This window comes from Gopherus flavomarginatus, chromosome 1 (genome assembly GCF_025201925.1).
Source record: "Gopherus flavomarginatus isolate rGopFla2 chromosome 1, rGopFla2.mat.asm, whole genome shotgun sequence".
NCBI lineage: Eukaryota > Metazoa > Chordata > Testudines > Testudinidae > Gopherus > Gopherus flavomarginatus.
This window is the reverse complement of record NC_066617.1, coordinates 376109949-376125011: the sequence shown is the minus strand read 5'-3', so window position 1 is coordinate 376125011 and position 15063 is coordinate 376109949. Positions and strand designations below refer to the sequence as shown.

Here is a 15063-nt window from a genome sequence, read left to right as displayed (position 1 = left end):
AAGACATCTGGGGAAAATCCGTGTTTGACAGGGTCACAAAAAGGGGGTTAATAAGTATATTAAGAACAAAAGAAATCGTAAAAAAGGTTTAGGCCAAATTCTAGAGCAAGAAAGGAACCTTATTAAAGTTGCAGAAAAGATAGATGTTGTTAAGAAATATTTTTCTTCTGCATTCAGAAAGAAGCTGCATGAGGTACTCATATCACATGAGGTGATGAAATACTTTCCAGTCCACTAGCAGTCAAGGAGAATGTTAAACAGCATCAATAGTAGAACCTCAGAATTATAAACACCAGAGTTACGAACTGATCGATGATGATGACCATACATCTAGTTCAGAATCAGAAGTATGCAATCAGGCAGCAGCAGATCCCCTAAAAAATAAAAAGGCAAATAGAGTGTTAAACATAAACTATTAAAAAAAGAGGAAGTTTGAAAAAGAAAGATTGGATTAAGTTAGGAAACAAAGGATAAGCTTGTAAGGGAAAAATAAAATAAAATCTAGGAATATAATAAATGCCAGTAAATAATGTGGTTTATGGAAAACAGGTCTTGTGAAATAAATCTAATTTCATCCTTCAATGACAGTACATGTTTGGCTAATCAAGGAAGCCACACAGATGCAATAGATTTGGATTTCTCTGAGGCATTTGATTTAGCAGGGGAAAACATTCAGATTAAAAAATGAACACTATACAATATCAGTAGAACACACTTTAAATGGGCCAAAAACTAGCTAAATGAAAAATCTCAGGAAGCCATTGTCAACGGCACATTGTCAGCAAAAGGGGCTCTTACCAGTAGGGTTCTGCAGGGATCAGCTCTCGGTCCGATGCTATTGTATATTTTCATGAATGATCTGGAAGCAAATAGAAAATCACTGCAGATAAAATTTCTGGATGACCCAAAAACTGGCAGAGTGGTTACAATGAGGAGGCCAGAGCAGATACACCAATTGTTCTGGAGCATTTGATGAGAGAGGCCCATGCAAACAAAATGTTTTAATACAGTCACATGCAAAGTGAGCCTCTCGGAATAGGGAATGCAGGCCCGACCCACAGACTAGGGCACTGTATTATGGAACGCAGGGACCCTGAAAAGGATTTAGTGGTCACTATGGACAATCCACTCATTGTGAGCTCCCAGTGTGATCCTGTGGCCAAAAGGACTGACGCGATCCTTGGATGCATAAACAGGGGAGAGGTGAGTTGGAGCAGCGGAAGAATTTTACCTTTGCATGTGGCATTGGTGTGAAACCAACTGCATCCAGTCCTGGGGTCCACATTTCAAAAAGCATATTGAGTAATTGGAGAGATGCAGAAAAGAGCCAGAAAAAATGATTGGAGGGTGTAGAAAATGTCAGACAGTGAGAGAGTCTTAAAGAGTTTCATCTATTCAACTTATCAAAAAGATGATCCAGCGAGACTTTCATAGAGAGAAAACCATGGGTAATAACAGACTCTGCAATCTAGCAGAAAAAGTCAGAGCAAGGCCCTATGGTTGGAAGCTGAATCCAGAAAATTCCAGTAAGAGGTAAGGGTCAATTATTCAGTATTTAGGGTGTCAAGGTTTTTTCCTCACTTTGAACTTTAGAGTTCAAAAAGTGGGGACCTGCATGATCACTTTTAAGCTTAATTACTAGCTTAAATTTGGTACGCTGCAACCGGCCAAATCCCTTGGGTCTCAAAACAAGGAGAAATTAACCAACCCCTTCCTTTTCCCCCCAGACTCTCTCCTCCCTGGGTTGCCTTGAGAGGCTTACAAAGATCCAAACTCCTTGGATCTTAAAACAAAGAGGAATTAACCATCCCCCCTCCCTTTCCCCCCACCAATCCCTGGTGAGTTTAGACTCAATCTCTTGGATTCTAAAACAAGGAAAAATCAATCAGGTTCTTCAAAAGAAAGCTTTTAATTAAAGAAAGAAAAGGTAAAAATTATCTCTGTAAAATCAGGATGGAAAATGCTTTACAGGGTACTCAGATTCATATAGACTAGAGGGACCCCCACCCCCTAGCCTGAGATTCTAAGTTACAGCAAACAGAGGTAAAAATCCTTCCAGCAAAAAGACACATTTACAAGTTAAGAAAACAAACATAAGACTAGTCTGCCTTGCCTGGCTATTACTTACTATTTGGAAACATGAAAGACTGATTCAGAAAGATTGGAAAAGCCTGGGTGTACGTCTTGTCCCTCTCAGTCCCGAGAGCGAACAACGAACCAAACAGCACAAACAAAGACTTCCCTCCACCAAGATTTGAAAGTATCTTGTCCCCCTATTGGTCCTCTGGTCAGGTGTCAGCCAGGTTCACTGAGCTTCTTAACCCTTTACAGGTAAAAGAGACATTAACCCTTAACCATCTGTTTATGACATAGAGTGATTAACTATTTGGACGTACTGTGAAAAGAAGTGGTGTATTCTCCAACTCCCCATGGCTACACATCCAGACTGGGATGCTTTTCTGGCAGACCTGCTTAAGGGCTTGTCTACACATAAGATGTTACAATGGCGCTCCCGTAGTGTTTCAGTATAGACTCTAGCTGCGCTCATGGCCGGAGTTCTCCCATCAGCGTCGGTAATCCAGCTCCCCAAGAGGTGCTACCTAAGTTTATAGAAGAATTCCTCTAGTGACCTCATGCTATCTGCACTGGGGTTATATTGATATATTTGTTTACTATTCCAAAAAAAACCCTACAGTTTTATGTTGCATTAGCTGAGGCATAGCATTCAAGTCACGGGAGGTAATAGTATTCCTGTACTCGATGCTGGTTAGGCCTGAGTTGGAGTAGTGTGTTCAGTTTGGGTCACCAATGTATCAAAAGGATATAGACAAACTGGAAAGTGTCCAGCAGCGAGAGACAAAGATAATATAAGGGATAGAATACAAGCCATGTGAGTAAAGGTTGAAGGAACTGAGTATGCTGAACTTGGAAAAGAGAAGATTGAGCGAGGACATGACAACTGTCTTCAGATAGTTGAAAGGCTGCAAAGCAAAGATGTAGAAAAAATGTTCTCCCTTGTCACAGTGGGTGGGACAAGAGGCAATGGGTTCAAACAACAGCAGAGCAGATGTAGATGAAATTTTAGGAAAAATTCCTAACTGTAAGAAAAGGAGGACAATGGAACAGATGCCTTGGAGGTTGTGGAAGGTGCTTCAATAGATGTTTTCCAAAGGAGGCGAGATATCCTTTTGTCCTGGATGGCTTAGAAGCAACAAATCCTGAATCTTGGCATCAGATTAGAGCGGATCACCATTTTGGTCCCTTCTCACCCTGTGGCTCTATGATTCTATTATGTAAAACCCTAGAGTAGACCAGGCCTTAGTCAAAGACAAGTTATGGAGCTCAATGCAGGGGTAACTGGGTAAAATTTAATGGCCTGTGTTATGCAGGAATTCAGAATGAATTACCTAATGGTCCCTTTTGGGCCTTAAACACCATGCATCTATCTATAAAGAAAATAGATCAGGCATTTATTTTGACTGTCACACAACACATGAACAAGGGAACATTCAATTTCATTGGAAGTCTGAACATATAACACTGATAAAAGAAAACTGTTTACATAATCCTTACCAGAGACATTACTACAGCAAAGAGCTTAGCTGAATGGGATTCACAAATGGGTTGGCCGCTGTAGGTAGTTCTGGTGGCCCCACCGTTAGTTAAGGCTGTCTGACACCTTCCATTAGGAGACCTCATTTTCAATTGCTTATAACTTTACCAGCTTTAACCATTTAGAAGGAAATTTCTCATGCTGGGTGTCTGCTTCGGCCTGATTTGTTTTTTGAACATTTCAGGCATAACAGTTAAGCCAAATAATAGAATGAAGCTAGAATAAAATGTGTGTTGCCCATGTTGTAAAATTCTAATACTTGTTCCAGTAGGGAGCCCTAGTACCTCCGTGCTGTCCAGCAGATAACACTCATGTAACAGCCCCTCTCCCCGCATTAACAGCCAGAGCCCTGAGATGCAAGAGGAGGAGGTGACGGTGTCTGTGCATGAACACACAGCTGGCTCCTGAACTCTTTACTCAGTTCTTACTCCAAGGGGAGTTTTGCTTCAGTGGGGCCATGGCCTCAGAATTTGGCCTTGTATTGTACATCTATTGACACCTTTCATCCTAAAGGATCCACTGCGTAACTGAAATGCAGCCAATCAGAGCTGGAGGCCACCTGCCAGGGAAGCACAGGAAAGAGGGACATTTTGGCCAGTGATACTGGAACAAACCCAGCCCCTGTGGCAAGGGCCCTGGGATGTTTAATGGCAGCACAGAGCAGAAAGGACCCCAGACTTACTCTCTATCCCAGCACGTCCACATTGCACTGGGTTTGTCGATCAGGTGAGCTCCTCAGCAAGAGATAGATACCTGTAAATCCTGAGATGGAAGTGTCTTCCCCGGGAATCCCCCTCAGGTAGCTGTGTCCCACATCCCTCTCACCCCAGCATCTGCAGCAACATCGCATATCGAGAGCTGATACAGGTGTGTGCACCATTTATAATATAGCTTTGTGCAATCCCAATGAGGTTTGTTCAGCCTCTGGGGAAAAGTGGCATCTGGATGTAAACAGGCTGGAGACTGGAGACACTCTAGCCAATCTCTCTCTTTCCATTTCTATGCTTCTGTGCTCTTTATCCAGCTTTAGGAATAAACAATAATTAAGGGACCTTCCCAAAGGGAGATGTGAACTCATGGACTCTGTGCTGAGTCAGAGAGGAATTGGCTGCTCTGTGTATCTGTGTATATTTTAAAATTATAGCTGATTAGTAAGAGAACTATGGATAATGGCTAGGTCTCTATATGGTCTGATATGTGTAAATGCCCAGGATGGATAGGTAGGTTCTAGACAGACAGCTCTGGAGACAGATGGCTGAGGGGAGACATGAGCACTCTCTGCAGGCACACAGAGTTGTCGCTAACGAATCAGGGATCAGTAATTCTCACCTGTAACTATGACCATGCAGTGCTGCACCTTTCATTAAAGTATCTTCAAAGCACCTAGTGAAGGAAAGTCACTGTGAACATATCCCCATTATACAGATAGGTAAACTGAGGCACAGAGAGATCGGGTGGCAGTATGACAGGCAGAACCCAGATCTGGCAGGGACTCTTTGTTGGATGAGATGCAGAGCAAAGGCTGGAAGAGGGAGCCTGAACCTTTGTCATCTTCTGAAGGTGACTCTCAGGTTTTCAGAACTAGCTGCAGTTTGTGAGCTCCCCTGTCCTGTGAGGTGCGAACTCTGGGACTCGTCTTCCGCTCCCACTCAGAAACCTGCCAATGCATCCCAGTCACTGGGGCCGCTATGGGGGAACAAATTTAGTAAAAGAAACACCAACATAATGTTTCTGTGGATAGAGAGCTGCCGGGGGCCTGTCCATGGGAAAGAGGCCAGGCCCTCCTCCCAGAGCTGCTGTGGAACAAGGGGGGCCCTCTGGAAGGGATAGAGACTGGATTAGTGTTTGTGTAAGCGGGGGATTGGTCCAGCTATTGTGGGGAATTTTCCTGGCTTCTGTGCTGCCCCGGTGAAGTGGGCTGGCGAAAGGATCTGAGTCCTCGCTCCCACTTCCTTTACCCAGAGGCCTCCCTGCCCTTGAGGACTCCCCTTCCACTCTGCTGTCTGGCAGAGTCCTCGTAACCCCAACAAGGCTGGGCCCAGGATTTCTGGGGGGCTCAACTCCTAAGGAAAAATGGGAAAGGTTAAATGAAAACACATCACCCTGCTCTATGGCAGAAATCACAAACAGTGTCTCTGGAATGTCAGGGCAGTTCAGTCTGTTCCTTGTAGGTCCCAGGTCTCCTTCTCAGGCCCTGGCTGTGCTGCAGGGACGCTGCAGGTTGGACACTTGCTCTAGTGTTGGCCACATGCTCTCAGGCTCTGGGTGGCAGGACCCTTCTCCCCAGCTCACCCCCACCCTGTCAGGGTTATGATCCCCCTCCATGTCTGGCCTGCAGAGCCTCTTGGCTGAGACGTCTCCCTGTGCTGGGCCCACTGCCCAGGGTCCCCCTCGCTCTCCCCAGCTGCTCACCGCACCCAGCTCCAGACTGCTCCAGTCCCAGCTCTAGCTCCACTCTGCTTCAGCGTGACTGCTGCTGCTGCTCTGCCTTCAGCTCCCTGGGCTGCTTCTCTGGCCTCTCTGGCTCCAGCTCTGCTCCCAGGGCAGGTCTGCTCTGCAGGCTGCTTCTGTGACTCTGCTCTCTGCTCTAACTTGCTTCCCGGGCTGCTTGTCTGGCCCTTCTGGCTCTGGTTGCTGCAGCTCCCCTCCCAGGGCAGGTCTGCTCTCTCTGGACTGTGCTCTGGCTTTTTGGGCTGCAGCTCTGTTCCTAGCAGCTTAGCTTGGGCCCCTGCTCTCTCCTTAGCTCAGCCACACTCCATCTGACTCAGACAATTCCAGCTCACATGGAGGACGGGATCCTCCTGGCCTCCTGACTCCTTGATTAGCCTGCCCACCCTGTCAATCAGGCTGATCTGGAGCACTGGCCTCTCCATATTGTTCTTGGAGACTGACAGTCTCAGGCCCCTGATTTCCCATCGACCCCTCCCTTTTTAGTGCTGGGAGCTAGCAACCAAACACCCCCAATGAATGTTAGTAAGGGGCAGCAGTCCCCTTACATTTGCACTGGATTTGTTCTCTCTCTCGGTTCATTTCCTTCCAGTGTCTCCCAGGTGGAATTGAAATCGAATGTTCCAGGCTGAGTCAGACTTTCCAGCACTGCCCCGGCTGAAGAGCACTTGGATTCCCACAGCTGAACTCTGTGCCTGCTTCTCTGGCACAGAGTATTTCTCCAGTGTGGAGCACCTGGGGTTGTAAGCTCTGAAATGAGATTGAACAAATTCTCCTGTCCAAGCCGAACAGGGGGCTGTATCCACCTGTATACAAGTTACTAACACCCTGTGGCTGTCAAAAATGTTTTCATCTTTGTCTGTAGCTAAAGGCAAAGGGGGTCGAGGCCCTGATTTGGCTGGATCACTGTGTTTATAATTTCTTATTATTATCTGTATTGTGGAAGACCTTGCAGCCACTCCCTTTACTCAGAGGCCTGTTTGACTTTGAGGACTCCCTTTCCACTCCCCTGTGTGACAGAGTCCTCGTAACCCCAACAAGGCTGGGCCCAGGATTCTTTGGGGGCTCAACCCCCAGCTCATTGTGGTAACTTATTTCAGGGGCTATGGTGTCCGCGCTTTAGGGTGGTCTGTCTGCTCCAGGTACTTACCTGACCCACTGATCATTACATATAGTTCAAGTAAAGACAATTTATTAAACACCAACCAAATAAAAAAACTAAGGAGATAATGGGAAAGGTTAAAGGAAAACCCAGATCCCCACCCTGTGGCACAGGAGACCCCCAAACTCCCATCTCTGGAATGTCAGGACAGTTCACAGTCTGTCCCTCACATGGCCCAGGTCTCCTGTCCAGGCCCTGGCTGTGCTGCAGGGATGCCGCAGGTTGGGACCGAATGGCTAGACAGCAGTTCTGCAGAAAAGGACATAGGGGTCACAATGAATGAGAAGCTGGAAATGAGTCAACAGTGTGTCCTTGTTGCCAAGAAGGCTAACGGCATTTGGGGCTGTATAAGTAGGCTCATTGCCATCAGATCGAGTGGCGTGATCATTCCACTCTGTTCGACATTGGTGAGGCCTCATCTGGAGTACCGTGTCCAGTTTTGGGCTCCACACTGCAAGAAGGGTGTAGAAAAATTGGAAAGAGTCCAGCGGAGGACAACAAAAATGTTTAGAGGACCGGAGCACATGATTTATGAGGAGAGGCTGAGGGAACTGGGATTGTTTAATCTGCAGAAGAGAAGAATGAGGTGGGGATTTGATAGCTGCATTCAGCTACCTGAAAGGGGGTTCCAAATAGGATGGATCTAGACAGTTCTCAGTGGTGGCAGATGACAGAACAAGCAGTAATGGTCTCAAGTTGCAGTGGGGGAGGTTTAGGTTGGATATTAGGAAAAAAACTTTTTCCCATTGCTTCTTGTCCTGTCCTCAGAGGTTAAAAAGAACATTTTTCCCCCTCTTCCTTGTAACAACCTTTTACGTACTTGAAAACTGTTATCATGTCCCTTCCCCGTCTTCTCTTCTCCAGACTAAACAAACTCAATTTTTTAAATCTTCCCTCAATGGTCATATTGTCCAGACCTTTAATCATTTTTGTTGCTCTTCTCTGGACTTTCTCCAATTTCTCCACATCTTTCTTGAAATGTGGCGCCCAGAACTGGACACAATACTCCAGTTGAGGCCCAATCAGTGCAGAGTAGAAAGGAAGAATTACTTCTCGTGTCTTTCTTACAGCACTCCTGCTCATACATCCCAGAACTATGTTTGCTTTTTTTGCAACAGCGTTACACTGTTGACTCATATTTAGCATATGATTCACTATGACCCCCAGATCCCTTTCTGCAGTGCTCCTTCCTAGGCAGTCATTGCCCATTTCGTCTGTATGCAACTGATTGTTCCTTCCTAAGTGGAGTAATTTGAATTTTTCCTTATTGAATTTTATCCTATTTATTTCAGACCATTTCTCCAGTTTGTCCAAATCATTTTGAATTTTTATCCTATCCTCCATCATATCATCCCCTACATAAATTTGTCAAGCTCAGACTTGAAGCCAGTCCTTGTGGATAGTTCCACAATATGCAGTGACAGTCAAATAAGCAAACCCAATGTTGAGAATCATTAAGAAAGTAATTTCCAGGTGGAAATGACAAACGATAACGATGTTCTAGATCAGTGGAAAGTGAAAGTCGTGTTGTGCTTCAGGCCCAGACAAGTGTGTTTATTAGTCCTGCTGCTCAGCAATCATGAGGTAGCTTTTCATAGCGGGAGGAGACAGCCGTCTGGATCCCTAACCTTTCTGGCCCTGATGTCACCTGCATGTGTTATGCTTATAAGAATCATATGGGATCTTTTTCAGGGGGAAAAGCAATACTCTACATTTATTGGAGATACAGCAATTAGCATATGCATTAAATCGCACACACACATATACACACACACACACACACACACACTGTCCCCCCAGTCAATGTTATAGTTACCAGTCCAGAGCAACCTAGTGGCCAGCTAGGTTGATCGTGGGTACAGGGGAGCCATGTTCTATCAGTCGTGACATGATGCTCTGGAGAAGTCTTGACAGGACGAACCAAAAATCTCATGGCAAAGCACCCTGTTTATATACTGATCTTCCTTCATTGGGACCAATGAGTTTTGCATCATCACGCTGTAATGAATCGTCGTTTGATGAGTGCTTGTTTTCTTAAATTGTTCTTCTCATTCTTTATTTTGTTCCTTCATCAGTCTCTCAGGGAGTTACCTCATGCTGGTTTTAATCAAAGCTATCTTGCCCCAATTGACAGGTGCCTGCCTCATCTTTAGAGTCATTAAACTGCCCTCCTTTGACATCTCAATAGGGGCACGTTTCTATCTCCTGGCGCCTTTATGTTGGTCCATGGTTCCTCCCTAGAACATCTGGTCCTGTGATGACCTTCACATTTATCTTTTAACACACATATTTCTCATTCACATATAAAACAGGATTGATTTACACAGAACATTTGACCAGGAACATCGGATTGCAATGCAGTAGAAAACAATCATTGCATTCTTTTACTTATTACAAAATGCTAATTTTAAACCTACAACAAAGCAGTGACCCTGAAGGTTTATTACTGCCTTGAAATCAGCTTCAGATACAAGATTCTGACTGATGCATCTTTACCAATGGCACACGAGGTCATTGCTTTCTGCTTTCAGAAAGGGTGGCCGGCAGAATATGGTCAAATCATATCACACATAAATATACTTAATTCATGCTACAGTATTATTCTTTATTGTTCATTTTAACTTATACATAATACAAAAAACTCTAGTACTACACATGGACCTTGCTCCCCAGCCGCTGACCGGTCCCATGGGCTTCAGGCTGGTTTGACGCCCAAGATGTGGAGCATCCTCTGCCGGATCCCCGGGGTTCTCACCCCGTAGATGATGGGGTTCGTCATGGGAGGGAAGAGCAGGTACATGTTAGCGATGAGGATGTGAACGTGGGGAGCCACGTGGCCGAAGAGGTGGGAGAGGAAGGAGAAGAACGCAGGAGTGTAAAACACCAGCAGGACACAGACGTGGGAGCCGCAGGTGCTGAGGGACTTGCGCCGTGCCTCCTTGGAGGAGAGTCTGAAAACAACCCGAAGAATCAGGATTAAGGAGAGGACAATGAGGATAAAATCTAACCCCGCGGTGAGAAATGCCACAACTAGACTATGGGCACTCATAACCATTGTGTCTGCACAGGCCAGTTTCACCAGTGCCATGAACTCACAATAGGTGTGAGAAATGACATTGGTCCTGCAGTATGGGAGCCGCTGCAGCAAGAATGGGTGTGGGCCCAGTAACACAGCCCCCCTCATCACAATACCCAGCCCTATCTTGGCTACAACCTGATTGGTCAGGATGGCTGAGTGTAGCAGCAGGTTACAGATAGAGACATAGCGATCGAAGGCCATGGCCAGCATGAACCCAGACTCCATGGTACTAATTGAGTGAATCAAATAAATCTGGGCCAGGCAAGCATTGGTGTGAATGGCCTGGTCCCTGAACCAGAAAATGCAGAGGGTTTTGGGCAGGGTGGTGGTGGATATGACCAGGTCAGCGAGCGCCAGCATGGAAAGGAAAAGGTACATGGGCTCATGGAGGCTCGGTTCAGTCTTGATAACAGCCAGGAGGAGGCCGTTCCCCAGGAGGGACAGAATGTAGACCGAGCAGAAGGGGATGGAGATCCAGACGTGTGCCACCTCCAGCCCTGGGATGCCGAGGAGGATGAAGGTGGAGGGGTGGGTCATGGTCCAGTTTGAAGGTGCCATGGTGGATCCAGTTGGGTGCATTCAGTTCCACTGCATGGTTGCTTCCTGCCCCTGTAACTAACGATGAAAACAATCATTAACCAGCTGAAGGAAACATGACAAGGTGGCATTTTCTCAGCGTTACTTCTTTATCTATCCTGAGCTAATAGCACACGAAGAGTGAGTAACAAATAACCTTTTTGTTGGTTCCTGCACTGCAGACATTCCACCTTCATTACCTTGGCTTTTAGTGGTAATTAAGGGCTCTGTAGCAGTTCAAAGCTGTGATTCTTTTTCTCTACACTCTTCTCATTAGATGCACTATGAACTGTCCATGAAAAATCTGATGGCCCAGACTGAGCCACGGCCCAGACTGCCAGGGTCACCCAACCTGAACCCTGTGGGGGCTGGGGGAGGGGTGCCTATCCCGCATCCTCAGTTTTGGAGCTACTGTGGCGGGAAGAGGCGTCCCTCTGCCCCAGCCCAGTTGCTTCTGTGGGGAGAGAGAACTGGGGGAGGTCCTCTCTCTCTGCCAAATCCCCAGAGCACCCTTCTGCACCCAAGACCCCTCATCCCCAGCCGCACTCCAGAACCCGCATCCCCAGCCGGAGCCTTCACCCCCTGCACCCCTGCCTGAGCCCTGAGCCCTTGATCCCCAGCCTCACTGTACAGCCTGCAACCTCAGCCACAGCCCTCACACCCCTGCATCCCAACCCTCTGCCCCCGCCCTGAGCTCCCTTCCACACTCCAAACCACTTGTCCCCACCCCTTCCACATGAATTTTGTTATGTGCACTGATATGGAGGTGATATGTCACACATCACCTCCATATCAGTGCACATAACAAAAATTAATTCTGCACATGGGTGGCAAAAATTTGAGGGAACACTGGTCCTGAGCTGTTGGAAGCGGGCAGAGAGACATTAGAGTTGTACCCATTTACACCTACTGGAGACGTGGCCCATTGCGACCAGCTGAAAGAGGGACTTGATTTGAACCGTTTTTACTAATTGTGCATTGCCTCCTGAATACCTGCGGCAGAGGAGGGGAGGGAAAGTGATATGAGCATTACCATACATGTGAGTAAAAGATTTGGATGGCTCAGGCCTGATTCTTGTGGGACAACAGGGGCTAATTAATCCCTTGGAAGGAATCTCAGCAAAGAGGATGGGGTGGAGCGGGCCTGGAACACTCAGCTGCCCTCCCTGTCCTTAGAGGCAGCCTCTGTCTGTCAGAGATGAGGCCTATTGGAATGGCCTGGGGGATTGTAGATTGGCTCCCCCTAAGCTTTCTCCAGGGCTGTCAAGCCAGCATCAATTCCAGCAATGAATTCAGGTGAGAAGAGCAAACCGTTCCTCCGGACTGTTCTGTTGTGTCAAAAGTCTCTTTCTGCAGGATTCACAGCTAGGGTGAAGCTGCCCTGTCAGGGCTATCCTTAGGATTTATGGGGCCCTATGCAGTATTATTAAACTGGTGCCCTTATACCTGGCAGCAGCTTGGGTTGGCATGTGTATATTAGATGGGGGTGGGGGTTTGAAAGATTTATTTAAAAAACTGTATGTCTGAAGATCCAAGCATTTAAGGCTAAATAGAAATCCTCAGATCATGCATCTAAAAATCTATGCAAAGATTTTTTAGTGACATGATTTTATAATCTTCAGCAACACACCAATGAAATATATTTGAGAGCAGATTTTAAACGAAGGTCCTGTAGACTAACACATTCTTCTGAGTAAATATCACAGTAATGCACCACTGGTTTTGTCAGAACATTCAGAAACCAACAGTCTATACCTGGGGGTTGGCAAATGCCTGTGAAATGGCTTCATTACCCCTTGAATGGCTCTTTAACAGTTTCAGTGTTGAGCTAATAGGTCTGGGAGGCTGGAGGCTTTTTCACTTTTAAGTACTAGATCCCCTCTGGAAGAAGACTCACCAGGCTGCAGCAGCCAGCTGTGGTGGGAGCCTGCAGGAAGGCTCAGAACAGGGACAGGGAAAGGTTGTGGGGAGGTTAGACACTAAGACCCAGAGGTGCCCCAAATTTTCTGTGCCCTATGCAGCCACATATGCTGCCTTTGCCTAAGGATGGCCCTGGTAGCAGGTGACACAGGACTGAACCTGCATATTCCTGGGAGAGTTGTGGCCTTTCTCACAGCCCTGCCTTTTGGAGGAAGGAAGCAAGAGGTTCATACCAGGGGTCTGACCTGGGAGCTCTCTGAGCCCAGGAGTCCTATGGACATTGGTGGGACACAAAGCACCCAAAGGACTGGGACCAAATGATTTCATGATGAGAATGCAGGGCACACCTTGCCTACTTCTCCCCCGGTGACTTTCTCACTCCTCCATCTGGTTTCTGTGGGTTTGTCTACACAGCAGCTGGAGACGTTGCTCCCATCTTTGAGAGAGCCAGCATGTTAAATGCAGCAGGGTAGCTGTGGCCACGTGAGGGGCCAAGCTCAAGCCCATCAGAACCCCTATCTGTGTATTTGGGAGGCTGGCGTGTCCCACTGCTCGCAACGCGGCAGCTACTCTTCTCTTTGTAGGGAGTGAGCTGGGTCAGAGCTAGCGTGGGTACATCTCCCCAAGTTGGGAATTCCTCCCACAGATGTAGCCTGCCTTCCTCCAATGAACCCTTCTGGTAACTTTACTCACACCCTCAGTACTAACCGCACAGGTATTTACAGCTCAGCCTGTAATGAGCGAGCCATGAGCAGAGTTCTGTCTATTATCTCAGTGCAGCGTACTAGTGACTTTGCACATGCTAGGAGAACGTCCAGCAGCTGCTGGCCTGGCTTTTGCAGCATCACTGAGTGTAAAGTTGACCGTGGGGCTCGGATATACACGAGGTTACACTCGTTTAACATAAGGTGTGATTTAAACCCATTCAGTTCAATTGGTGCAAAAGACTTTGTGGACATTTTGATTTCAGACTAAGGGAGAGATTTAAACCAAAATAAAAGTGTCCACAAAAGGGTTTGCATCGGTTTAACTTAACCAGTTTCGTTAAAATGGTGCAAATCTCTTGGTTTGTCTTCATGTACGGTGCTAAAGCGTGCAGCAGAGCAGCTATAACACTTTCCATCCCAATGCGAGAGCTTCTCCTGTCTGTGTTGTTAATCCATCTCCCCAAGAGGCAAGAGCTCTGTCAGCAGGAGGCATAGTGCTATCTGGGACGGGGAGGGCATTAGGTCAGTATAACTACCTTGCTCAGGGGTGTGGATTTTTCACATTCTCCAACGACATGGATAGGTCTGTAGTGTAGACCTGGTCTGTGTATAGATGAGGCCTCAGAATGTGTCTGCATGAAAAAATTGCCCCAGTTTCATATAAGGAATGTGTTTAAACTGCTTTCATTCAACTGGTGCAAACCTGTGCCTGGTCTCTGTTAGTTTAGTTTAGGTTAAGCTGATTGGGAATCAATCTAAGCTAAACTGAAGTTAGCCCCTTTGAAAGTGAAATAGTAGCATCCACATGGGAGTTTACCCGTTTCAGTAAATCGGTTTAAAAACAGGCTCAACTTTCCCATGTAGACAAGGCCTCAATTAAGCAGCAGTGGTGCCCCAACCCGGAGGCTGCCTGTCACTGGAGGGAGAGGCAGAGAGCTTGTCCTGGAATCGCGGCCTCCTGTCACATTTTGGAAGAACCCATTTCTATTCCATTGGGCTCCTCACCCACAGGGCTCGGGGGCAGGGACACTCCCAGGGGAAAGATGGCCGTCCATTCTGGCCTGGAGGAAGTTAGAAAAATGAAAACTGATAGACCCGTTTCCATGTCTGAGAATGCAAACAACCAGACAAACATCCCATGGCATGTCTGCTACCCAAAGCAAACACCTGGACCGGGCACTTGTAGCTAGGGCACCAGCTTGGGTCTCAGGAGTGCAATGTGCTCTTCAGGCTTTGTCTTGCACCCTCAGTTCCCCTGTCAGTAAGATGTGGATCATGATACCCCCAACCTCACACAGGGCGGGGAGGGTGTGAAACCGGATCCACAAATGTCTGAGCTTGGTTCCAATGAGCACTATGGACATGCCTATAAATAAATCACTGTCCCCGAACCTGGAAGTGAATGAGACCGATCTGCTGTCAGAGGAGTATTACAATGTGCTATAGAACACTCCTGGGAGTGGGTATTGCTCTTGGGATCTGTCATTTACCTGGCAGGTATCTCAACCTGCACTCAGAGAAACAGCCCCTGACACTGCCTGGGCTGGCTTCGGCAGAC

At 46.9% G+C, this 15063-nt stretch overlaps 1 protein-coding gene across 1 annotated transcript; it reads right to left on the bottom strand.

Annotated features, from left to right (window-relative positions):
• Nucleotides 1–9918: 9918 nt before the first annotated feature.
• Nucleotides 9919–10860, bottom strand: LOC127054766 (olfactory receptor 52K2-like). Its single transcript, XM_050960988.1, has one exon. It carries the CDS (start codon nucleotides 10858–10860, stop codon nucleotides 9919–9921), a length of 942 nt encoding a protein of 313 aa, XP_050816945.1.
• Between the last annotated feature and the right edge of the window lie 4203 nt (nucleotides 10861–15063).